At 40.5% G+C, this 27,459-nt stretch overlaps 1 protein-coding gene across 2 annotated transcripts; it reads right to left on the bottom strand.

Moving 5' to 3' along the window:
* Positions 1 to 1,563: 1,563 nt before the first annotated feature.
* LOC132955658 (double C2-like domain-containing protein alpha) lies at positions 1,564 to 26,299 on the bottom strand. Of its 2 annotated transcripts, none has more exons than XM_061028596.1 (11): positions 25,978 to 26,299; positions 20,829 to 21,181; positions 18,625 to 18,704; positions 16,657 to 16,731; positions 16,250 to 16,359; positions 14,244 to 14,370; positions 12,756 to 12,815; positions 7,966 to 8,168; positions 4,551 to 4,632; positions 4,229 to 4,325; positions 1,564 to 2,894 (listed from the first exon to the last, which is right to left on the bottom strand). In XM_061028596.1, exons 1-11 carry the CDS (start codon positions 26,007 to 26,009, stop codon positions 2,758 to 2,760), a joined length of 1,356 nt encoding a protein of 451 aa, XP_060884579.1. In that variant the 5' UTR covers positions 26,010 to 26,299; the 3' UTR covers positions 1,564 to 2,757. The 2 variants fall into 2 exon arrangements, with proteins under 2 accessions (XP_060884579.1, XP_060884580.1); XM_061028597.1 differs by lacking the exon at positions 25,978 to 26,299 and adding an exon at positions 21,765 to 21,893.
* Between the last annotated feature and the right edge of the window lie 1,160 nt (positions 26,300 to 27,459).

Below are 27,459 nucleotides of genomic sequence, written 5' to 3'. Positions count from 1 at the left end.
TGGATAAAAGGTCATGATTCATGTTTTTACACTTCATGCTGTTGGGGGCTTAAAAGTCTGCACACATTTCATGGCAGTGATAGTTTGTGAGATATTTCCCTTGAAACCACCAAGTGAACCACATGGTAGAGCCAGAGGAAAGACAGAAGATCACCGACAAGAAGTCACACATCATAAAGTGTGTGATAATATCTGAATGTCTGAATTAAATGATGTCATATGTTGTAGTTTTGTCCATGCTACTTACTGATTATCTTTGTTCCCACATTAAGTGCAGTGTCAGGATCTGCAGAGGACAGATGTCGTACTGTTTGTCAGTCTGACCAATAGCAGAGTGACGAACAAACAGTGACTAAGATGAAACTAGAGAAGCCTTCTCTGATTCCATAAAAAGCTTCATTCCCACTCAGGATACACGAGAAGTTCAAAATAATCACAAACTCTGCAGCAAAAATGAACTTAGTTTTTCTATTACATATCCAAACCGAGCTTCGTCCTTGACCTACGAGTCTGAGCAGCATCATAACAAACATCCTGATGTCCTGACACTGGTGATGACCTTTGACCTTTTTGTCAAATTAAACTAGATCAATAGAGAGTGCTAAAAAACAACTGCCTATTGCTGCATGGTGGGAACAAATCAATAAACAATAAAAGAAGAAATCCAATCTCTTTTTCAGTGATTTAGCTCGATCACTTTTACAAAAGCAATGTTTCACTTAGACTGAAGGACGAAATCTAAAAATAAGTTATTATAATAACAAAACACACATGCTTAACTTTTATTTATTTTAAAAAAATAGTTAATTTGTGTTTTAACTGAAGTAAATAGATACAGAAAAAGATACATGTTTGTCTGATGAAGACTTTAAGTGTTGATGATGATTCAAAGCAGCAGATATGACGATCACAGCGAGAGAATGAGATAACATATTTTAAAGTGTCTCTAATTCTAGTCAAGTAAAAGTGTTTTGTCTTTGGAAGATATTTAGACACCAAAAAGGCCGTCCACTCATCATCATTCTCCATTCTGCCATAAATAAGAGGAACAAAATGGGCTGAACTTGATTTTGATCCTGTTTTTTACAAACGTTTCATGTCTGACCGACAGACTGAACTACTTAAAGATGCATTCTGAAACTTTGAAATTGTGAAAATTCAAATCACATCACATCAGGTGATCAAATATTTCTGTTAATATTTTCTGTTTAATGTATAAATGCAGTATTTATTAAGTATTTAATAATTATCTTGCTCATATAATAGTTTTGAAAGGTTACACTTATCGACTAAAGGTTTATGTTAATTTGACCAGTCATCTTTAATTTGTTCTTTCTTTAATCATGTGGGTGTTAAACCAACTCTGATGCCGTTGATTATTTTCTTTTTTCACCCTTGCTGCAGTTGCGGATCCTAAAGGCTAGGCGGCAGTGTTGGCTTTACTGGATTTCCACTGTGCTGTATGTTGAACAGAAAAGACTGAAAAATACGACTTCATCCCATCTCCTCCCCAACCCTTCATGTATCACATATAATGAAATAAATCAGCAATTCACACAACAATTCAAAATGAATATTTTATGAAAAAAATCAAACAGTCATGCACACCTGAAGTTCCAAAAGACAAACATCCAAAGCAAACACAATAGATATATTTACATGTAAACACTGTTAGTGTTTTTGGCATGTCTCTTTGAGAACATGAGACCCAGCACAGATACAACCTTCAGCATGGAGAGTCATCACACAACACTGTGCTCTACACACCATTCAGTACATATTAGTAATTTAGATATTCAACAGAGGATGATGACTTTATTACAATGCATGGCTGTCCCCAATATCCATCTCTCTGCTCTAAAACCTTCCTGTTAATTACATCTCTGTACTGTTCCATATACACCAGGGATTAAGAAGCAAACACATGTCAACATCAGCGTGTCACTAAGAGAGACTGACACTGTTTATTAGAGTTGACATGAGAAACAACTGTGAACAACACTAACAAGTGGTAACCCTTCCATGTAATTAAAAATCTCTTCCTCGGGAGGATTGGGGAACAGTGATTTCCTCCTGCAGCACATCTTTGTCTTATAGCTTGAACCATCGACATCAAAACATGCAAAAACAACAACAACATGGAAGAGCCAACTCTATTATTGGGCTGTGCTGTCTGCACACCATCAAGTGGCGATCGGATCAATCTCAGATACAAACTCTGTGGCATCATTAAGACCACTTGGAAATCTTCGGAAGCATTCAGCAAAACATTATTGCAAAGGAGAGGTGTGTGCAACGGGGGACGGTGGATGAATTGGAATGAAAATAACAGGCAGAATATTTTAAATTCCTCATTACATTTCTGCACGTTTTCAATTTTTTCCTGTTGATTGAGATCTGACCAGTTTGTAGCCGCACAGACGAGCATTTTGATTACCAAAAAAATGAACAAAAGAGACATGGATCTCTATGAATATGATTATGAAAATTCTCACACTGTTAGTTTTACGCTGACGACGCTTTCCCACATTTGCATCAACTCTATTCAAATCCAAGATTGCGGTATTGATGCTTGACTGTGACCCCTTTGGGCGCATTGTGTTATGAATTATGATCTCATTTATGACACAAAGTAAGATGGATGTGATTCCTCATCATAGTCATGCAGAATATTCCTCAGAGCATGCGATGAATTGTCCCTCATCCTGAGTCTTTAGCCGCCTCTCCGGTGTCAGAGCGCAGTGAGGAAGGATCAGTTCACTCCTGCAGGCTCGATCCGGGCAGTTCATTGGTGAGCGTGTGCCAGCGCTCCACCTTCTTGCCCTTGTTCTTCAGACAGTCTATCCAGTGCTGCAGAGTCTCTCCCTGTGAGTGACACCCAAAGGACACACCACCTGACCAGAGCAGAGACCGCACAGGAAGTAAGTGTGAGGTGAGGGGAGAGAGCATGTTAAAAAAAAGTGGCCTAATTGTCGGTATTTATTTCCTCGAGGGGAGAAGGGGTTTGACATTTCCACGCTGTGGGACAGACACTGATGACCTTCATAGAGGCTGGTAAAGTACCTGGAAAGTAAGAGAGCGTGACTTGTATTCAGGCATCACCTGAGGCACAGCAGGGGAGCTTGATTACACAGTGAAGTCTAAGAATGAATTTTTATTAACCGGAGAATTTATGTCACAGTTTAACGGTGAAAAATATAATTGAAATTGGGGGGCCCGTGGACGAATGGCTAGTGCGCGCGCCCCATGAACGGAGGCTATAGTCTTCAAAGTGGGCGGTCCAGATTTAGATCTGACCTGTAGTGCCTTTCCCGCATGTCAATCCCCACTCTTTCTCTCTCTGATTTCCAACTCTATCCACTATCCTATCTCTACAATAAAGGTATAAAAAGCCCCCCCCCCCAAAAAAAAAATACAATTGAAATCAACAAATAAGAACAACCCCAGCTTTTTCAAGTTTCAGATTTAGCACATTTTGTTTTTTTCTTTCCCTCCAATTGTGTAGTAATTACTTCAATACATAAATAAATAGAGAAGTGAAACCAAAAGAGAAGAAATGTTGTCATCATTTTATAACAATATCAAAACTGTCATTTCAAAATGTGTTTTTAGATAACACTTCAAAGGGAATGATCATCACCATGTCATTAATCCGCGTGCATAACCAACTTTTTTCACTAAATTCAATATTGTATTTTTTAATTAAACTTTGGTGATTAAAACTGTGCCCAAATGAAGAGATTCAGTTTTAACGAGTTCAAACTGGATATAGGTTTATGACCAAAAAGTGTTAATTACACAATCATATGAACAGAAATAGGTTAGTTCTGTTTGTTAATTGTATTTGAAGTTTCATTTCTACAGACAACGTGTTGAAGGAGTCAATGATTTCTTAAAAAATGAAACTACTTTTGGAGTCTGATAAAAATGAACACCTTCTGTAAAAAGAAGCTGGCCATGGACAGAGACGGACAAACACAGGATTTGTTAATACATAAAGTTATAGAAAAACTAAAGTTATACCATGGTACAATTATACTTCCAAATGTCAAAACCATCCTTTCCTTGCATCCAATCCTAACAATTTCACTCCAGCAGACTGATCAGATGACAGCTAACATCTGCGATGGGTACAACATTATTCAACGGCTCATTGAACAGCCAGTCTATTTATCAGTAATCACAAAAGCACTATCAGGGCAGCCCTTAGCTGCGTGTGACCTCTCACCTATGAAGTCGTTGGACTTTCCGAGGTCGTAGTCCCACACCGTGACCTCCAGGGTCTTGCTGGCTAACTCTGAGAAGGTGATTTCGTAGAAAAACTCCTGAGAGAGAAAAATAAAGGAGGGAAAGGATGCAAAGGTCAAAGTGTCATATCCAACTCACATGTTGCTCTTTGCCTATAAACCTCTGCACTAACGAGGCAGCGGATAAAAATATTCACAAAGTAATTGGCCATCTTACAAATAGGTTGCAGAAACTTTGCATGCAGTGTCTCCGAGGACTGTGGGAGTATAAATGAGCTGTCATGCACAAACATGCAAGTCTACCTCATTAAACTCTGGGTTGAGAGTCTTTTTGATGACCGCCGTTTTGTGCTTTGATTTCTTATGAACATCTGGCTTGAGGTACCTGAAGAAGAGGAGGAAAGTGACACCCACAAATGACCATTCACATGAACGCACTAATGGTGAGTGAAAACCCAGAAGAGGAGAATATAAAGGTCACTGTAAGTTCATGCATGTAGAAAATCAATATGTTCCCTCAGGAATTACTATCCTGAGGGATCAATTATGTTTTTTTTAACGTCATTTGTTTCTAATAATTCACCATGATTTCTTTACTAACAGGTGACTCAGAGAAAGTGTCTCTGATGTACGTCGCTTTGGATAAAAGCGTCCGCTAAGTGAATTGTAAAATTGTAGTAGAAAGTTTGTGATTCAAGGAATAGTTTGATATTTGGGGGAAATATGCTCAGTAATACACAAAAATGAGGACTTTCAAATGGAGTACTCCGTCTGGAGACAGGAGCCATCAGCAATTCAGTTGATCTAATCTAAGTCCATACACACCACTGAACACTAGGTGGCAATATGCCCCCTTTCAAATTGTTCAATGAAAAAACGATGGCATTTTGTTTCACATGTAACCAAAGTAGAAGTAGTTTTCTTGTTCAGTGACTGTGTGTAGAGTTTGAAAAGCATTGTACTTCTTGTATGCTTCTTTCTCTGGACCGCCACAAGATTAGGCTTTATGCTAATTCCACTTTAAGGTGACTGCATTAAGATGGAAATATATGTGCATATTTCAGAATTGGAAACGGCAAATAGGCCAAAATGAGCTGGGAAATAACAGCATACTTGATATTGGCTAAAACTGAATATTACCAACCCTTCGATACCCTTATTGCTATACTGCTTAGTGAGATGTTTGTATGGTCAATGTAAAGCTAAAGCCAGCCGCTGGTTAGCTCCGTTAGAATAGACTTGACTCGGAGAAAAGGTGAACACATTAACCCGCAGAGTCAGAGTCATTAACAGAGTCAGGCTTAAGCTGTTCTCCCCTGGTTGAATTAAGGTTTATTCTGGTTTGATCCAAATTTGGTAATCCACTATCCAAAAGCATAAATCCGATCTGATTACTTTTGGAGAACTGCGCCGCAGTTTTTATGCTAAGCTATGCTAACTAGCTAATCTACCTAGCTGCTGCTTTACCTTCATGTTATCCGTACAGACATAACGTGTTTTGTTGTGTGTGTTTGTGTTTTCTTCCGCTCTCTCTTGTGATCCCCAGTTGTTGCTTCTCAGCCTCAGAGCTCCCAGCTACACCTGTGGCAACTTAGCAATCAGGGGCTGAGGTATAAAGAGCAGGAGAGGAAGCAGGAGAGGAGGTAGGAGAGGAAGCAGGAGAGGAAGCAGGAGAGGAAGCAGGAGAGGAAGCAGGAGAGGTGCCAGTGGGTCATTTGTCTTTGACATTGAGAAACTGTAGTGTGAGCCTTCAGTGGAAGGAGTGTGTTTTGATTGAGGCCTTATTGTTAGTATTTTGATTGTTAGTTTCTGACTTTTTATTTAAAGCAGATTGGTTTCTCTTTTGTTTTGAACATTTGTCTGAAGTTTGTTAATAAATCAGTTTTTAACTTAGCTAATATTTAGTTCCTACTTTTGTTCCCTGGGTTTAATTGTATTGATACTCCCCTCATCGCCTAACACAGTGTCCATTTTCTTGTTTGCCTGAAAATAAAGTGAACAAATTTATTGTAGTTCCCAAATGACTGAACTATCCAAACAAAGGTTTACTAACGAGGGAAGATGTGTGTGTAGAAACAAGAACACAGCATGAGGACTGATCAGTAAAACCTTCAGCAGCACAGCACAGATTGAAGCAGCCCAGCATGCCTTCGCAGGGTGTCATTAAATTCTCAGGATATTTTTAAGCCAGCTGGAAGGAGCGTGGCGAAATCTCTATTCACATTTGCTTTCCACCCACCACCCACGGCTCGCACAGCGTATGTTCCCACACGCTCACAGACACAACAAAGCATCTGGGAGAAAAAAAAAACTCCCGCCAAAGGGCAGAGGTGCATGTACGCATGTGAAATGAAACAAGGTGCTCGATGTGTGAGGGATGTGTGAGCAAAGGCTGGGTGGGTGTAATGACGGAGGGATAAAACCTGAGTTTGAGGCATGACGGGAGAAGGGAAAGGGGATTAGTGTGTACTGAAGGTCTGTGTGCGCGTGTTTGGTTTTACTCGCGCAAGAAAAAGCATCAAATCCTGAAGCAGCCATCAGGAGAACACTGAGTGAGGAAGAGCAGGACTTTATGGCTCATTTGTCCAGTTTCTGTTAGGATTCATGACTCAACCTTCCTGCCCTCCTTGGCCGAGACACCAACACACACACTGACACCCTCAGTATTGCTTTTCTTTCATCAGTGAGTAATGCAACTCGGAGGGACCTCCATGACACCAACCCCCCCCATGATACAGTCTGCCCATAACATTAGATCATGCCTTTCTGTTTTGAAGGTGTTTATTGAAGGCTATCAATAACGCACACACAGCGTTATAATGTGAACGAGTGCTATATTTCATGATGCCTTATAAAACAAACAGCCCACGTTTGTCACCATTATTTTACCAGAGGTGAACTGGTGGCGTCTGTCACCTGTGAGTGGCGACAAACGATGGTTCACAGGGTCAGTGTAAGAAAACAGCCATTTAAAACCGAGCGCGGGTTTGAAGGTGGAGATGGAGATTGCTTTTGAAATGGTCATGTGTAAATTGTTGTGAGGATAATGTCCTGAAAAGACAATCCATCAGTCGAAGATGATTATTTTAACTGAGTCAGGATGTGTGCTTGTGTTGAGTTCAATTGCTAAAATAAACCACAATTATTAGTTTTCATGCAAGGAAAAACATGTTCTGTGCCTGATATAACTTATTATTCTTTAGCTATCAGTCTACCAAGCCATTTGAAGTAATGAGCCTCGGTGGGCTGTGGAACTGAATTGCCCTTCTGGGATAAATAAAGTCATCTGAATCTGAATCTGAATTTGTATTCATCCACAGAAGAAATAGTCCCCAATAAAGTGAAAGTATTCCTACCTGTTTGACTAGTTTGCAACAAAAAACAAACCAAAGAACTACAGTTCCCAGCCGCTTGAGGAAAAGTCTGTGCTCAGATTTCTTGATGTGTTTTTATAGATTTACACATTCAGTAAGATCAAGCAGGCGCTATGCTTCCCCCTCCATAAGTAAGGATGTGAAACTGAGACGGACTAAAACAGACTTTTGTTTTCTGTGAATAGAAAACTTTGAAAACTACAGACCTGATCTTTAACCTTTGTATGTTTGAAAAATATTGCCTTTACAATATATAACAAAAAAAAGATTGAAGCAGCAGTAAACGTGGCAATCTGTTCACCCGGCAATTTAATCCCATGTCAGTGGTTTGATGTCATTCTTACGTTTTAACATAGGGGTCCGAGAAGCCATTGACGTCCATGGCTGCCAGGTGGGCGCAGCGTTTGACACCCACACACAGCCCTCCACGAGCCCTCTCCTTGGCTTCGCCCTTGACGTCGTCATCAGCGGCGGACGGAGGGAGGAACTGCAGACAGAGCAGCAGGCGGCCTCTCTCCTCCAGACTTCGATGCTGTTCGGTCTCCCACTGAGAGTAAAGAGCCGATAAAAGAGATTGAAATGGAAAGAATCAACAGGAAAAATGTTGCAAGTTGCAAGTTAAGGTGAAGGCTTAAACAGGAGGCCTCTGAAGCATCAGAAGCGTCGTGATGTGACCTGTTTATAAAAAAGGCGACAAAGTTTGAGTTTTCCTTTGAAGCTGTAGTAATTTATATTTTTATTGTACTAGTGGCTTAAATATGCAGAGCAGTTTAGTGACTTTCAGCTCCCTGTTTTGTTTTTTTTCGCCAACATCTCCCCTGTTTTCTTCACTCTCTTTTCAGCGTTGTGTCCAGCTACTGAAGGAAGCTGTTTCAGAGGAAAAGGCACGAATAACCCCACTGGTCCCAATCTGGTCAGCACCACAACAACAAACAGACAAAGTTGGCACACTTGCCGGTGATCAAAGAGAATTTTTAAGCAGACTCATATTCTGATTTTTCTTCCAGATTTGGTTAAGAGTAAAACAGGGTTTAAAAGCTGAGTGAATATTGGACTTGTTGACTGAGACACAACTTCAAATAAATACTCGCTCTACGTCTGTCCAATGTGTAAATTAGCAAAGCTCATGGCTTGCAAGCTCACCATACCCTCTGAATGAGGTGATAATGCATCAATGTTGTGTTTACTGAGGCCACAAATCAATGGAGGCAGGTTTAAAGCTGCAGTAAAAATAAACCGTTGAAATTCAGATCAGAGCTTCCTGCAGCAGAAATCAAAGCAATGATTGCTAACTCTTGCAGAACATCTAGTAGTGCTACCAGTGACAACACGCATGCTTAAACACAGATCTGTGCAGGCCTGAAGCAAAAACATGATTCTAGCCAATTTCCACCATGTATTTAAAACCCAGTCAGAATAAACACAGGTTACTGACAAATCTGAGACCCAGGACCAATCCAAGATTCAATGTGTGCCTGACTTCATTGTTTACTGGCCAAAAAACAAAGTTGGCCAAAGACATTTTTTCTCCAAGCAGACAAGGAAATGTAAAAAAATGAGTACTGCTAAAACTTATTAACTGGAGAAGAAGTGAACAAACACAAGTCCCGAAATGCTCTCAGTATAAAAGTAAAAAAGTGCCATCTGAAGGTCATTTCTACTGGCTGTTTCTGTGTAAAGCAAAACTAACCTAAAATGAACACTGAGGAGACGCTCAAACTTCAATTATTTTAACTTCAAATAAAATTGAAAAAAAGAAAATCAATAAACGGAAAAAAGGTCAACACAAACTACAGTGAGAACATTGATTTAATAGAAAAAGTCTTGCGTCTCTGAACCTGCTCAGGTCCATAATGCTGTGAATTCTTTTTCTCTGTCATGAAGTCATGAAAATGTAAAGATTGTGAACCGGGGTTTCACTCACCATTATTGCTTTAATTTAATTTCATTAAAATTGAAAGTGTAAGAAGATTTGTGCAATGAGTCCATCAAAACTTAAAGGTTAGCTCCCGCACACTGTCGAACTTGCAAATAAACTAAATATATGGGAATAAATGCATATAAATAAGTACAGGCATCCTTTTGCAGTACGATTACTAGGTCATACCCCCCCCCCCACAAACAACTGACACTAGACTGCTTGTCTCTGATCAGGAAGCATAACTTTTTAAAGTATACAAGTACAGAGGAGTCATGAAGGCATCACAATGACTCATTAATGACCATTATCTAAAACTGTAACTCATTTACTACGACTGGCCATACCTGGGCAGATAAGTATCTATCAAACTATCAAACTACTTTAAAGTATATACATTTTATGTTTATTCCACCTTTTATTTGTCGTGGTGTTGATTTAAAATGACCTTCGAGTCCTCTGCTGTGATTTGGTTCACCTATTCTTCTCTCAGGAGCAGACAAAGCTCAGGAGCTCACCAACATTCACCTACATTCATTTGAGCTCAACAAACTCCGACTACCTTCTCAATAAGAAGGAGTGCAGTCGATCTGACAGCAGAGACCTGTCTCGGACCAACCTCAGAGTCATGTTATTGCACTGGCTGGAGTGTTTTTCCTTGGACAACATCAAGCTGTCGCAGGATCATTTGACAACAAGCGGCTCAACAGCGCAGATCTAAAGTGACAGATGAAAGAGAGCGAGGAAGCAGCATCAGAGGTTGAGGAAGGGGAGGATGATGTTCTCACAGGACCGTGACTCACCCTTGCGGCCGACAGCATACAGTTATGTTATTTATAGGAAAGACGCATGTTTGCTATTTCTGGATTCTCATCACTTCAGGTTCTTCTTTTTCAACGTGTGTTTGATCTTTCTCCAGAGAAGCTTTTTCTATTGCCTGTTGAAATGTCTTTTAAATTTAAAATGAGTTCCATCACTCTGAAATGTCTTTTAAATTTAAAATGAGTTCCATCACTCTGAAATGTCTTTTAAATTTAAAATGAGTTCCATCACTCCTCGAGTGCATTTTTCACAAAATCTCTCTCCTTGCTCTCCTATCATTTCATCTCTCATTAAGTCTTATCTCCAGGCAAGTGGTGGACACAGGGCCATCAATATCTCACTCTTCTCCTTTTCTTTTCACTAATTGTCTCAACAGCTTGCCCCTTTCCTTTTTCTAATTCTCTCTTTCCCCTCCTCCCCCTTTTCTGTTTCTCTTTGGGAAATCATCATTTGTGCCAACAGCCAGTCCTCCATCTGCCGTGACTGAGTAGCTGACTTTAAAACCTTTCAATTAATGGGGATAATTTGCAGCAGGTATGTGGTAATGAAACAGCTCAGACCTTCACAGATCGATAGAGAGCAACTCATTAGGGAGGCGGAAATAAACATGCGTCAGTGTGGAGCTATACAAACACACACACACACACACACACACACACACGCGCGCGCGCACACATGCAGTGACAGACGGATGGGAAACAGATACATTTGTGGGTGGGAAGGCAAGGCTAAAGAACAGCCGAGGCACATTAACCAACCTGGGATATGGTGGGAAACACAGAGGCATCTGTGTTACTCCTGTTATCTTAACAGATTCTCGCCTACTCTCTGGTTTGGCCCTTTTTTTATTAATTTACCAAAACTGTGATAAGAGGATTGGCCTGATAACGTTATTGATGCTTATTGATGTTATTAAGACCAGCGTGTTTGCAAGTATTCCCTCTATAACTAGAATTCATGCATGATTCATCTTTTTCTTTTTAAACACACAATTCTTCCGTTACACTTCAACAGTAGTAGATGTATTCACACACAAACACACTTGGTGCTGCTACAGCCTTATTCGGTCCAGTTAATTATAAACAGACTACAAACTAAATGCAGTCAATTCCTAAACGTCGATAAAGTATACAGCGTAACGTTAAAAAGACAACGAGACACTCGACTGTCCCTTGAGGAATGATTACATCATGCATGGAGTCTTTGTGATGGGCAAATGTAACCCTGAGACACATGATGGTCCTATTTGATCAATACAGGAACGGATAAATTGGGTTAATGAACACTTATAGATTCCTCTAAAGTGATCCAGTTGTGCTTTAACTCTCCTGGTTTTATGCTACACAAACTATATTGACAGTATTTGTGTGTTTTTATGTTTGTCTCTTTTATTCAGTTTTACAAAAAAAATGCTTTGAAACTGTTGATCAAGTGACAAATGAAAAAGAGAATACAAAAATAAAACAGAGCCAATTTCAGATTGAAGTAAGTCATAATGAACCAGACTGCATACAGATAGAACAAGACAGCTGTGTATTAGAGTGGATTAATCTCCCTGTGAGCCAAAATGGCAGACAGTGTCTGCTGCGATAGGCCTGCTGAAATTACTAATTCAGTTCATTGACTTCATGATTCATCTCCACGTGTGACTGTTGTGCTAAGTCTCACACAGCAAGAGTACAACACACTACATGTCCCAGCTCCAACAAAGGTCTGACTGATTCATAGATGTGTTACTAAGACCTGGATTCAATGTCGCCCCTCAGCTCTGCTTCTAATTTATCATATTCACACTGCGACCATTTTCCTTAATGACACGCTCAGGGTAGGAAGCGCTAATGTAGTCAAGATGTACTGCTGTGTTCTCGGCTGTATAGTGGTATAAATATAGGGCATTAATCATTATCATACCTTCTGGATTAATGAGCTACTGACAACTCAATTGATAGAGAATCTGGAGCGTGCCAGGCCGTTGTACTTCCAAATAAATCCATCAATCTTTTTACTATAATGTTAATACAGCAAAGTGAAAAAGTCTCACATGGACCAAGCTTTAGAAGTAAATTAAATGATTGATCAATAATCAAGAATCAGTCAATTATTGACGCAAATGAATGACTAACTGGCTTCCTGTTTCAGCATGAGCTAAATTTGAACATTTAAATCTGATGCTCTTTAAAGTCATAATTAAACATGATGGAGAATTTAACTTTTGACGCCTTATTCTACTTTTAGAAGTTAGTTTTACTTTGTGTAACCATTGTGTACTTTAATATTGGGTTAAGTGACCAAACTCAGACTTTTCCCGTCAGACAGACAGACAGACAGACAGACAGACAGACAGACAGACAGACAGGAGGGTATCATGTTGAACAAAAGAAGTCATGAGCTCACCTCTCTCAGGTAGCAGGAGATTCCTCTCAGCGCTGTGCTCATGGCTGTAGGTGAGGGCAGCTGGAGGGAGAGAGGACAGAAAGCAAAGAGGAATATTAAAAATGAATGGATGTGTCTGACAGAAAAGCTGTACAAACAGGCTCCATAACAAAAAAAAAGGAATAGAGAGGGTTAGAAGTATTGGATGGAGGGTGAATCCACTTTAAAAATGGCAGGCCTGACATGGCATCTGGCTCGCAGGATGACAGAGATGCTTCAGCGTTTGATCGCACAGTGGCCACCAGCCTCAGAGAGGCAATCTAGAACCAACACACGGAGAACAAAAACATACCACCCTCCTGCCCCTTTTCACACACATACACCCCGCTATGCACCTCTTTCATTTTTTAATCCATTTGTTTCTCATCTCCCTCACTTGCTCCCTCTGTCTATTGACGGCCCCCCTCCTCTCGCTCTTTCTCCTCTTCCTTTATTCTCCCACTTTCTATTTACCCTTTTCCAATGCTGACATTTAGCCTGCACAGAAAAGCACTTGTGGACTGTAAGAATAGAAACCCCACTTCTCTGTTTATGTAAGAATTGTAATTTCCAGGCCAAAGTCATCTCCATTATGTCAGTGGGACATTAATCTGGGCTGATATAGGCTAAATTCAAAGTATATTATTCGGCCAAAAGCATGTGGACACCACTGTCCTTTAGGGAGACAAAGCCTGGGGCTGTTTGTTTCAGTTTGCTCTCAATAATTATTAGAGTTTGCTTTAAACTTTGCAGCAGCAGTTTGTGGACAGTTGATGAGGAAGATCTCGACCGGTCTACAGAGTCCTGATCTTTAGGGATTAGCTGCACATCCACAATTTGCCCTTTGTAAATAATTGATTTATATGTCGACTAACGGGTGATAAAATTGCTGAGTACATGTTATGATTGATTTGACAGTAAAGTCAAAAACAGATGAAGAAAGTACGGACCAAACTTCATTGAAGAATTTCAATGATATCAAACTTTATTATTATTATTATTATTACCAAATCAAAGATTTTCCAACGGAGCGAGAGTCTTCAGTATCAAACAAAGGGAAGAATCTTTTGAATTTGGGTAGATTGTGTTGAGATGCTTTCATGAAGGCTTTGCTGCAGTGATTGTACGGGCACAATGGTGTTTTATTTTCTCTCAGACCCAGGTGTGTGGTCATTATTGTAGTTGATTGATATGTCTACAGAATATCGACATTTTAATGGCTCCCTGTTGGCCTGTAAACAATTTCCCGCCTTTTTCGTTCACCTTGTTCCAGCCTCGCTTTGCGTCTTTCCTCCTATCGCTTCTCTACGTTAATAGATGAGGATATGAGTCAGACAGCCTCATCATATTGAATACAACTGCACCCTCTAGTCATCCATCTCCCTCATAAACTCTCATTTTCCTCTTCCCTTCCCTTTTATCTCCCACTTTCCTATCCTCCCATGTCGTCTTTCTTTCTCATTTTCTCACAGGAGGTGGATGCTCCAGACAGATGTTATAGTGTTTGGTCTGGTCAGGCTTCAAGCGGCGCAGGGCCACCCGCGACTCCCCGATGAACTCATTATGTGTCAGCTTGTCTTCGTCGCACACGGACACCCTGGGAGTGAGAGACAGAGGAGGGAGGAAAAACGAGAGACCCACGGGGAAATGAGGGAAGCAGGAACAGGGGTTAAAAGACGTCACAAAGATAACATATTGTAATTTATGACAAATATTATGACCCATTCCATTATTCTGAATGTCGGCTACATTATAATGAGGGAAGGATATCGTCAACATACACCTGACCTGAGAAATCACACACAAATAGATCCAGCATCTGTATACACACATTGCTCAAACAATTACCATTTTCCCTCCACTGGGAAGTTAGACAGTGTGGAAGTTCATCATGCAAGGTTAAGTCAATCCATATTTATGGGCCTGGCAAACTTTTACACCTGCCGTTATGTCAACAAATCGCATAAGTGGGTGGAAGCAGCAGAGAGGAATGAAGGAGATAGAGAGAAGCCGAAATCAAAAGCCACCGAGCCAAGGATGGAGTGAGGTGGGTGAGAGGGGGAGATAAAAAATGCATGAATTTATTCAAATGTGAGTGTGTGTGAAGAGTCATTTATGCATGCAAATGTGCATTTCTATAGGCAGAAGTGGAACATCAGTATGTCACACGTATGTGTCTTTGCTATTAAACACAGCATTACAGAAATGTAGAATGTGCAAGAGGCCAATAACCTGAGGGAGAGCAGATATGGGTTGACATCGCCAGAGGTCATTTCTGATCTAGGAGCCAATGTGCAAAAAGCAGACCTGAACTCTTTGACTCTCTAATGAAAATATGAAAGAATGATACTACAAGAAAGAAGAATAGAATAGAAAGAAGGAGCTGAGGGAATGAGGGAGATGAGATGTGAAAGATGGTGGGATAGATGTATGAGTAAAGCACATCTGTGATCAAAAGCGCTTGGGGTTGAAGTGAAAGTACAAAAGGCCTACATGAAGAATGATGCACAGACTCGTTATTACAATGTGACTGATGCAATTCAGCAGGTACACAGTATGAGGTGCATGTTAATGGCAGCACACATTTCTCATTATACCAAAAAGATTACATAATGATGGAGCAGCAGGCTGATAAATGTTATTCAATTTGACAAACCATTACCTGTTTAAAGTGTTATTGTCGGACATTTGACTAATAAGTATGTTACTAAGCAGTTTCAGAGTATTTTTTTTTTTTTTGATGCCAGTGCAATTATTGTCCAGACGTCCACCGTACAAATCTAAAATAAGATCTACGTGCGTGGACATCTAAGACAGTTTCTGGCGATGTCAACATGTTTGCATGTTATAGCAGGTTAAACTTTTTGTCTCCTGATTTTTAAACGCCTCTTCCAAGTAAACACCGTGTTGTCAGCCGATTGTAGGGCCAGTTTGTCTAATTTCCCTCGAGAGATCGCCCCGTCAATCCTATTTAAGTCCCATTCTCATGTGTGCATCGGCAAAGTTTTAGTCACAGGCAGCGACAATTCGCAGCTTTCGTCACCTCTGGAGTGGGTCAATGAAATTAAAACACCCCACGGTGCTTAGTCTGACCTCAATCTGTCAGTGTAACTTGGAGGGAGAAGAAGGCAGCGGGGGAGGACAGAAGGAAAGACAAATGGAGAGGGATGGTTTTGGAGATGAGAGGGGAGATCTTTTCTGATCTTAGTGGATAGAGGAGATGCGGACGACAAGGGGGGGGGAGGTGACAAAGGAGGGTCAAAGGATCAGTGGTGATGGAAGAAGAGAGGGATCACACTGAAACCAGAGAAAGATAAAGGCTTTTAAACTGGGTGCGACAACACTCTTGAGATTGAGATGCACGATAAGAATTCCTTTGTGAACGATAGCGGGCTTTCTGATGGGCTTGACAGATCAGAAAAAAGTGCAGAGAAGGAGCCAGAAATAGCAGGAAAGCCTCTAAATCAAACATTTACCGGAGTGTTTTGCGGTACATGTCTTCCTCAGTAATTCCACAGTAGGTGAGCGTCTCGTTCCAAACGGGGTTCAGCGTGTTGCGTACTGTCTTGGTTTTCAGCTTATTGGCCTGTGAGTCAAAGCAAAAAGGAAAACAGCCATTTTACTAAAAGCCTTTTTTTTTTTTAGAGGTGTTAACCATAAACAACCTCTGAAGAAAACCATTTTGTCTCCTGGCTGCAAGGTTATTTCATCTTTATCAGATTTACTGCTGTGCTGTTGCATTTTCATCATGGAGCTTCAGAATCACAGCTAATAAATAAAATCTGCACTCAAAAAAGTGCTGGGGTCCAAGATACAAAAATCACGTTTTGATTTGCAAAGAACAAAACAGGAACAAAACTGTGATCTGATATCAAAACAAGACCTTGCAGGCTCCTGGAAGCAGGTGCAGCTTGACGTAAGGATCAGCCAAACCGTTAAAATCCATCGGCTTCAGACCCTAATAGAGACAGAAAGGGAAGATTTAAGGGAGGGTTGTGTAATAATTGGTGGGGAACACAACTGACAGCACCAGTAATGAATTGTGAAACCTCACCCCGAGTAAGAGGTGAAAGGTTCAATGACAAATTGAATCTAACCCACAGAGCTCCACAGAGGAGGTGGAGGGCTATTCATTTGACAGACAGTTGACCAGTGAGGATCATGTAGAGAAGAGGTACACTTAATACTAAAAAATGATATTAACACTGCATAATGCTACTAAAATCATGTGCAAGGTCTCTGTCTTAAATAAATGAAATGAAAATCAGTTGAGCTGTTTCTGCTAAAGACTGCAGAATTGAGGAGCTGCAGACAGGATATGTGACAAGAAACCTCAGATGGAGACATTTTTTTATGCAAACGTTACCTGCAGTACCAACAGGTGCACGACAAAAGCAATTAATTTTTCATATTGATACTGTCACAGTAATTCCCCATGTGCAGGTCCCTTTGACCTGTGAGTACACCAAGCGTATTTCCCCCCCCAAACAACTAGACTATGCATTTACATCAGTTTTTGCTGCTATTTATTCAAAGTAACTAGAAATAGGACAGAGATTCTGGTGCCAGCCAAGCTGCTCTTTGAAGCTGAAGTCAAAGCACATAGTTCAATTGAATATTTATATCAGAGTTTTATACAACAAAATCTGAGTGAAAATAAATAATGATAGCTCTTAGGAAAATAGCTGTTTAGACCATTTCTCAGGTAGATCAGTTTTGGATTGACATCTCCCTGGCTCCTAACATAATATGTGACAATCAGAATTTTGCAGCCCTTAACAATTTGATTGAGGTGTCTGAAGCCCTTTTTACATTGAGATTCCACCACAACGCCATAACAACAAACCCCCATCACTTTGCCTTTTACATTTGCACAATATCCCACAGGGGCGTATTATTGGTGTGTGATCTGACGATGGGGATACAGGCAAGAATATGCATATTAATATTTCAACTGGTCACTGAATGATACATTCCACATTCAATCACATTTAGCAGGTAGCATGTGCATGCAAAGTCAGCTGAGATGCTATATTTTATAGCTTGAACCTAAATGCTAAATATAGCATTAGCCAGTATCATACTGTTGCACAACCAAACTCTACAGTACCTGACAGCACTAAACACCCACCATCAAAAATATCATAAACAGCTCACACTAAGCCCAAGCTAGTGAAAAGGGACAACTGGGTTGACACTTGCTGACATTAATCCTCACCAGTCATTTATATTCACTTGTGGATGATGCTGTTAGGCGTAAATAGCCTAATAGCTGCCATAACATTATTCCTATGAATGGTTTGGAGATAGTTACAGTAGTATTAATACACCACTCATGACATTAATAAGGCCTAATACAGTTTACAGAGAATTAATGGAGAATATTTAAATGTAAACTTATTTACAAAACGTTTTTATGCTTGCTATTATTGAACTGAAATGTATTGTATGAATATGCATTATAAACTATTATGCATTTGGGTTTCTAATGGCTTTAAGGTATAGGCCTAAATGTAAATATTAGCATACTTACATGCTCAGATGGACAATGCTAACATGTTGAAGTAGCAGGTATAAAGCTGCCATCTACCATGTGCACAGTCCTTGTTTAATATATTATCAATTGGTAATAATCTTTAAACACAAAGTACAATCATTGCCAAGATGTTTCATGGTAATAATTTCAACCTCACAATCAATTTAATCATACACATTTAGGATGAAATAAAAGTTAAACAGCTTTTTTGAACGTACCAATATCATACAAACCTGACCTGTTTTAAGTAGAACTGTCAGCTTAGTACAAGTCAAACTAGCTGCTCAAAAGGAGTTTTCAGAGGGCAGTATTTACCTTTGCTCTCAGGACTGTGCAGTGTAGTGAGCTGGTGGCTCTCTCATACAGTAGGTCAAACTGTAACGTCCCCAACGAGGCTGGAAGAGAGTTGATCAAATGTTATCAATGTTATTGCTTTTGAGCAGAGAAAGAAGCCATGATGTGATTTAAATATCCTGTCTCGCCTCGCCTTGGTCATTAAGACACTTTAAAAAACACATTAATCATTTTAGAGGATACTGTTGGTCAATTTCTTCCTGTGGGTGAGTGGAGTAGATTGATCTTTCATCTGTGTAAACAAGTAGCTACATTCAGCAGCATCATTTAGCGTAACATAACCCGGAAACAACACAACCTGCACATGTAAAGCTACCTAATCCAGCTAACACCACAGTGGGCGACCATTTCTGACGAAGTAGTAGTACACTGAATAACCCTCTGTATAGTCTCAAAGGGGCATTTAAATTAATGAGTGGTTAAATTAGCTTTAGAAATGTTATATGGAGCTTCTGGACAGAGAAAGGGAAATTTCCTACACCTCCTGGCAAGAGAGCAATAAGTCTGTTCACTAACCTATACGCAAGTTCTAATTCTAATATATATTCTTATATTCTAATTATAGTGGTTGTCATTTTAAAATGATATGCTGGCTCTTATTTCCTTTTATTTCTCCAAAAGTCAAAGACCTGTAAAAAAAAAAAAAAAATGGTTTCAGCTACAACCATAATTGTAGATCATGTGCTGTTTTAAACAGAAATACACATTTTTCTTCAGGTATCAGTCTAATATTGAATCACTTAGCTGGATAGAGTAACCATGGCAAAGGTAGACCTTGGGCTGATTTGTTCAATTCAATTTCTGTTTTCATCTCAGTGAATGAACTGTGTCTCGTGAAAGTTACCCTGGTTGTCATTTTTTGCTCAAACTAAAAAAGAAAAAGCTGTCTTAGCCTCATGGGAGAAGTGTTTAACTGGGAAGCTGACTTAAGAGCTTGGTATTAAAGTAGACATATTATTATCATTTTCAACTTTCATAATGTCACTCTGGGAACCACATAGAGTAGCTTTGCAAGATTTAAAGCAAAAAAAAAAAAACCCTCCATATACTCCGGCATATCTCTAACTAGCACATTTTAAAACCCTTATTTCATCCCCCCTCCCTAAATGCCCTCTTTCTTTTTGGTCAGTTCTCTGAAAGCCTTGTGGGTTTGGTGTTTTCTTGAACTTGCCAGAGGATGGGCTATTTCCATGTCTTATTTATGCTCTCTTTATGAATGAAAATAGATACTCACAATAAAAACTATATATATAACTGTCAAAACCTTTAAACCCACGTGAACCCTTAAGTTGTGGTGGACTAGAGGGCGCATTCTTGCAAAGACCTGCGTATATCCTTCGCTGCTGACATTCAGTTCCTGTCTAATCTCTGCCCAGATGTTCTGTTGTGCTTGTCTTTCCCTGTGCCCAGGCAGGGTAACATCATGTGTTTGCTGTTCCTAACCAACTCTCAAAATCTTTCCTCATAAAGTTCCACTACTGTATTTCCAAAGTATTCTTCTTCATTGTGTTTTGCTGGTCTGGCTACACTGTCCGTCACTGCCCCCATGATTTCCAGTGGTATTGCAACGTTTTGTCTGTATCTGCAAGCTTTAAAAAAATGTGCTGAAATACAGGGTGGAGACATAAGGAAGCGTCCTTATCCGTATATGACGTAGAGCGTGGTGCCAGGTTGTGACCAGACTCGTTGGACTCACGCGAAACTCTTGAAACAAGATGTTCAGAGAAGCCAGAAAAGAAGTCAGAAGAATACGCCCACACATGTGAAACTCATGATTTGAAACTTTGCCCATGGTTTAGTGTGGATATCGATCATTTTAACATGACATGTATGTTTTAAAATAAGGAAGAGTATAATAGGTCTTCTTTTATGATGTTCTATGTGTGAGTCAGGGGGGGTCAGATTTGGGCGCACATTAAAAAATGATTAGATTTGTTCTCAATATTTCTTTGATTCCCAAAACAACAGGGATTGTATCTGGATCTAAATATTTGAATTATTACCACTGCAGGGAGAACAAGAGGCAATGACTCCAAAGGGCTCAATTTGATTTCTTTAAGGCATTTCAGACCTTTTCTCCTGATGCCACACCTATGTAGAGTTAGTTTTATTGTCTGTCTCAGGCAGCTGTAGTGAAACCAGATCATTATTTCCAGGTGACTCACTGCTATCATCGCTGTCACAGCTGTCGATCTCGATGGAGGTGTCCATGCTGCTCATGGCTGACAGCGACCCCCCTCCACCACCAGCTCCTGGTAACAGTGGTGACAGCAGGCTGCTGCTCCCTCCTCCTCCCCCGGCAGCCCCTCCACCTTGACCCGTGCCACCAGGGCTGAGGGAAGTGGGGGCTGCCTTGTGATTGGGCGAAAGTGGCTCGGTGAAGGAGGAAGTGGGGGAAAGGCGAGGAAAGTAGGCAGAGATTTGACGGATGGGGCGGATGGGGCCCGGACACACATCGATGGCCATGTTCTCCTGGATGGAGATGGCTAAAGGTTTTCCTTTTCGCACAGTCATGGGGCTACAGGAGGAGCAAGAAAGAATGATGGAAGAGTTAGCAAAGTCAAATCATATCACTTTTAGAGAATACAGCGATAAATATATTTGAATTCATCCAGCCGAAGCCAGAGCTAAGACATTGATCCTCAGATATGGGCGGTTTTTCTCAATTTCCCCTTTGATAATCCAAGTCTAGCAGGGAGGGCTTAATAAGATGACTGTAGATAAATAAGGTATTTTTGTGTGTCTTGCCTTCTCCAAGATATCATCACACAAAATAGAAGTTTCTCATTTGCTGCATGAGAAGCAAAACTTGTTAGGAAACACTTATCTCAAACTGAAATCTTCTTGAACATAATTAGATCTCTTTAAAAGAAAGACATTACTCATCAGCTGACAAATACAGCAGAGGATGTGCTCAAATTTGCATTTCAATTGAATACAACTGATTAAAATCCAGCCTATTGAGAAGGAAAAAGGATAATAGACAAAAGGGGTCTCCCCCAATTCTAATCATTCCTGATAAAATTGCAGTGTGTGAGCCTACGAGGCACACATGTTATCTAAAGTGCTTAACAATCCTCCACAGACAGACAAGTAATTACAGGATGAAGTCTTCACAGGCTCTTCAGCAAATCGGAAGCAGTGAAGAGTCCTGGTGATTATATAAAGTTGTGGTAGCAGGGAGTGGAGTTGACCACAAGGCTGATGTGTCTGCTCTCTTCCTGAAATAAAAACGAGGGGGGTGGATTACAAATATCTCACAGCTTTTGTTTTTCTAAAGACAGCAGCCCTTGAGGGGGCGTTTTGTCCTCAATACTGAGCAAATCCCCCCTTGGACTACCTTCTGCTCTCTCAATCATCGATTGAAACTGAGAAGTGAATATTTGCACTGTGATATTTGCACTTTCTCTGTGTTGTCTGTTAGGTGAATGTCTGTGAAGTTTAAAAAAAATAAATCAAAAATGAAGACTCACAGAGAGAGGTTCAAGAAATACTTTGGAAGAGTACATGTTTTTTTTTTTTCTGTTGACTATAGAAAGAAAATACGAGTTAAAAGTCAAGAACATTATTTTTTTTCAATAATGTAATTCAGTTGCACAGAAATGGATGACCTTTAACATGCACCCATGAGAGAACATTGTTTTTCTCTCTTGCTGAAAGTAGGAGCTGATTGATATCTCGTGATATCTGTCAAGACTACCCTCCTATAATTCACAAAGTTACTACGCTAAATGAGCAATAGTCCCAAACTGTTTTACAATTTTGTAATGTTATTTGTGTTATTTCAATAGAACCAGGAAAATGTTTCCGCTGAGTTTACACTAGTTTAGTTTAGCTTTCCCTTAACTAACCTTTATGTTCAAGCGTACCCTGAACTAAACTAGGCCAAGCTAAGTTGAAGCTCCTATGAGGAACTTCGGGTTTGTGTTGATTAGAACAGTGTGCTATAGGGATTTTTTTCAGCTTTTATTATTTTTTTAATTTCTTCATTTAAAATAGGGACTATGCACATTAATGAACATAAACATGTAAATATCAGATTGTAGCCATCTGTAGTCTCTTGGCAGATTGCTGGTACACACACACACATTTATATATAACCGCAACAACAAGCACAAACCAAACAACAACTAACGACCAGCAACAACATACACTGTGCATTAGTTGACAGAGACATATATACAAGCATAAAAAGTGGCTTTGCGATTTGGTTCTAAAGAAACCAGGATAAAGTGACCTTCAGGATATGAAAATAACAGCACATCCCACGACAGTATTCTATTAAGATTACTGTGGCCGGCGGAGGAGCGCACCACCTCACGTGACGTCACGTAAACAATGGAGCCAGCGGTTAAATTTGCAATTTTAATTCTTTGTGCAGAGAGAAAAAAACATAAAAAACATGTTTGGGTGAAGAAATGGCTGAGGAGATGTGGACAACATGGATTGTCTGTTCTTCAGTGAGAGCTCGAGGTAAGATTTAAACTGTCATCAATTACATCTTTAATGTCTGTCAACAATAGCATGCTAGCTAACGCTAACCTCAAGTGCTTAAACGGCAACTGAAACATTAGGCTAGAACAGGGGTGGGCAGCTGGCGGCCCGGGGGCCACATGCGGCCCTCATCAACTCTCAATGTGGCCCTGAGGTCAATTTTTACATGTCAATGAATTGGAAACATGAAGAAAATGTGACAAAATCTGCAATGAAATCATGAAAACCAGAAATATGTCCATAATAATATTTGATCACTGGCATATGTTGAGTTAAATTTGAGACATAATTGATTTTTTTTATAATTGATTCATAATTGATCGTTTTTGTATACTACAATTTGGCCCTTTGGCAGAGAGAATTAATTGAATGTGGCCCATGCATTGACCAAAGTTGCCCATCCCTGGGCTAGAACCAATTTTATAAAGTTGTTGACTTTAAATATTTTCAGAGTGCAGGTGTTGAGTTAATCTTCTCTGAGAATAAATTCCCAAACTTGTCTTCAGAACCTTGAAATTCCCCTACCCCATGGTTTATGTATAGACGTGTGGTCCAAACCAGTAAAAAAAATTCAGATTTCAGACACCTGAGTCATCAGGTATAACCAACCGGGGCTTAAAGTGGCTCTGAAATTGCTGCCTCTGACTGTTGACCTTCAGTAGAATTACAGGAGACGAGAGTCGTTTGTCATGTGTGGTCCGGTCTCTTTATACTGTGAGCACAGCAGTGATCGAAACACACCACACAGCTCATCCAGCTTTCTGTTGGCTGCAGATGAAACAAACTTCATATGCAGCAGCTGTCTGCCAGCAAGCAAACTTCCTCGACTCATCCGGCTGAAAGGACTCTGACAGACCACTGGCCTTGGCATGGAACATGATTGACATATTTTCTTTTGAAGCAACAACGCCACTAAGGACTACAATAGCACATTTAATGACTTCTGAGGAGGTCAGAGTTCATCACTATCCAATTAAGCTTTGTGGAGATAACACGTCAGGAAGAGACACTGTAAGTCAAGTTTAAACGACAGTTAAAAAAAAATTGCTTATCACAGCTACTACATCATTATAGTCTGGCATGACAATAAAAAACAGTGCAGCCCCCCACTGAAGTAGCCTACATAATGTGAAGTTGAAGATAAAATAATAGGCAGAAGGTGAAAACAAGTTAATGAAACTCCCTTTGATGAAGACAAATGTGGCAAGAATTAATTAAAGATGAATAAACTTTGGTGAGTAGATAATAATGATTGTTCTTATGAGAAATATAATCCCTCAAAGCGCGTGCACATCCACACACACACACACACACACACACACACACACACACACACACACACACACACAATATTACAATACATTCACGGATACATTTCCTTCAGATCATTTATTCATCTCTCTACATGCACAGTAGCTTAGCAGGCTTGTAAGCCTGCATCTGCTGATATAATGTGCATAGTCAGTCGCCTCCCAGTCCTGGCAGATGTGGCCATAAACTGGAGAACCACAAGCACCACCCAGAACCAGAACCAGCAGCAGCAGCAGCAGCAGCCTCCAGGCTGTGCACGTACAGCCCGGAGGCCCGTAGGCTCGCAGCTTGCGGGGAAGCAGAAGCTCACAGGGAGATCATGATTGATCGCCCTCATGATGCCAGCTGGAATCTCTCTCTCATCTTCTCTTTTCATCATCCGCTTGTTGCTGACAAGAGTGACAATACACGCTCACACAATAATGAGGTGCAGCTTTCACCTCACACTTTGCAGATTTCCGCGCGTTAAAGCTTCTGCACGACTCTAAGCCTCGGAGCACATGGCAGAAAGACTTTGCATAATTCCATTAGTCCAACTTGTCCAGAGCAGCTACAATGTACAGTAGCCCCATGGCTGTTAGTTATGCAACCACATACGATACTATAACATGGTTTCCCTGAATGTGCATATATATCAGTTACATTGGTTTATAGCTCTGGAGAAAACTAGGAATAAAGCCACCAGAAACCAGCAACAAGGAATATCTTTGTGCAACATTAATCCTCCCCTCCTCCTCCTCCTCTTTTTTTTTTGCTCCTTCACTTCAAATTAGAGTCACATCACAGCATGGACGCCCCTCCCTCAAACCCCCTCCTCTCCACCTTCTAATCCACCTCTTCTTCTTGGCCCCCCTCTTCTTTCCAGTCATTACTGTTCCTTCAGTCATTCAAGACCACCACAATTCCACCTGTAGCCCAAGTATAAGAGGATCTTTCCCTCTTCCTCCCTCTGGGCTGGTCCTCCTCTTTTTCTTCTTCTCTTGTGTCCTACATACAATGGGGCCCCTGTGGCGGTCTCTGTTCACCTTTAAATAACAAGCTGACGGCTGACAGGCAGATGGTATAGTACAGTTGCGACACACTGTAGCTACTCATTAGGGTTTGACAGTCAGCGCATCATTTATAGCAAGGTGCAGTGACAGTGAGCACTTGTCAATTAGAGCCAAGTTATTTTCAGACAGCTGGGTATGAGTTAACTTCAGTGTGTGTGAGTGTGCGCCTCTTACGTATGTTTGAAGGTGTGAAAGAAAAAGTGAAGAAGCGGGTAGGAAGACACATGTTGCACCTGCCTGCTGTGTGAAAATGATGCAGGACCAATCTGTCGCGTCACTAAGTCTTGCTGCATTAGTTTTTTACATTTAAAAAAAAGGAAAATGAAAACATAATGACAGAGTAGAATGATTTTTAGTGTTTTTAATGCAGAAAAAAATAAAAGGAAACATAAATGTAGATGACAACATGTACATTTTGAACCTGTCTGCATAAAAAAGGACCAAAAGGATGACTTACCCCACTGATAGCGCAAGTGTGAAACTCCTCATAAAAAAAGAGGGGATTCCAGTGCGGCGAGGAGAGGGAGACTAACTAACAGGTGGCAAGAAGAGGAGCAAAAAAACAGAGAGAGAGGGGGGGGACACAGAAAGAGAGAGAGAGAGAGAGAGAGGGAGAGCCAGAGAGAAAGAAGGATAGCTGTACGCATATGTTGAAAAAATAAATGCACGAACAGTTCAAGTTGAGATGAAAAAAGAGGAGCAGAGAGAGGGGAGAAGAGAGCGGCAGACTGGAGGAGATAGATGAGGAGGGATGGAGTCAAGTAGAAAAGAGAGAGAGAGAGGGAGGGAGAGAGAGAGTGGGAGAGAGAGTGGGAGAGAGAAGCAAGGGGGAGATATTCCTTGACATTCTGTTGTGCATGTGACTGTTCTGCCTCACTCCCCCCACCATCCGCGCAGCACGCACACACATACACACACGCACATGTGCCTGCACAAACACACACACACACACTAACACACTAACACACACACTTGTTTTTGTCACTTTGGAGGCCATTTTATTGACTTGCATTAATTTCCAAAAGAATTCAGCTAACCTTGACAGATAAGGCTGATGATATTCTTCATTTTTCTCAATGACAATAAATTGAAAACAAAATAAGTTATTTAAAAAAACCCTTTGTATCAGCAATGCGTTAAAGAGTTAGACAGCTATCTACCTATAGCCCCCATGATTCCTTGTGATCTTGATGTGACTTCAAGTATGTCCTGCGGTTTTTATGCCAACAGATCACTAATCTTCTTTCCTGAAGCAGTATGAGAATCAAACATGAAGGAACTCCACTTGTTGCGTCTCGGATGGGGTCAAGACAACTTTCTCTGTCTTCTACTCTCGAAGGCATGGGGGAGGAAGCGCTAAAGATGTGGTCTCAGAACAAACAAAGAAATGACATATTCAACCAAGTCTACCACTGTACTCAATGTTCCTACTAACTGTGAAGTGGTAAACAACCAAACAGGATTTCTGAGGTTGGCCTATATCAGTACTTCCATAATACAAAGGTCAGTTGCATATTGTCAAAGAAGATAGGACTCAATTTTGTATCCCTAAATGTTACAAAAATACAATGCGACATTCAGAGTATGTCAACTGAAAGTATGTGTTTTTTTGGACATGATAGCGGGCAGAATCGGAAACGAGAGGGAGTGGGAAATTACATGCGGGAAAGGAGCCACAGGTCGGACTTGAACCCCGGCTGCGTTGAAGACCACAGTCTCTGTACATTGGGTGCACAAACTAACCACGAGGCTTCCAGTGCCCCTGTAAAGTAAAGTCATTTTGTCTTTGTCAAGATGTAAATTTTGACAGAGCCAGACTCTGTCTTCCTTTATGCTAGTCAAAACCACCTCGTAGGTCAGTGTCTGTACTTAATGCACATGCACATGCACAAAGGCCCAACTGGGGACACGAGTTGGAAATTAGCAATAGCTATATACT

The sequence above is a fragment of the Labrus mixtus genome, chromosome 21, assembly GCF_963584025.1.
Source record: "Labrus mixtus chromosome 21, fLabMix1.1, whole genome shotgun sequence".
Taxonomy (NCBI): Eukaryota; Metazoa; Chordata; class Actinopteri; order Labriformes; family Labridae; genus Labrus; species Labrus mixtus.
The sequence above is the reverse complement of the archived record's forward strand: the minus strand, read 5'-3'. Positions and strand labels throughout refer to the sequence as shown.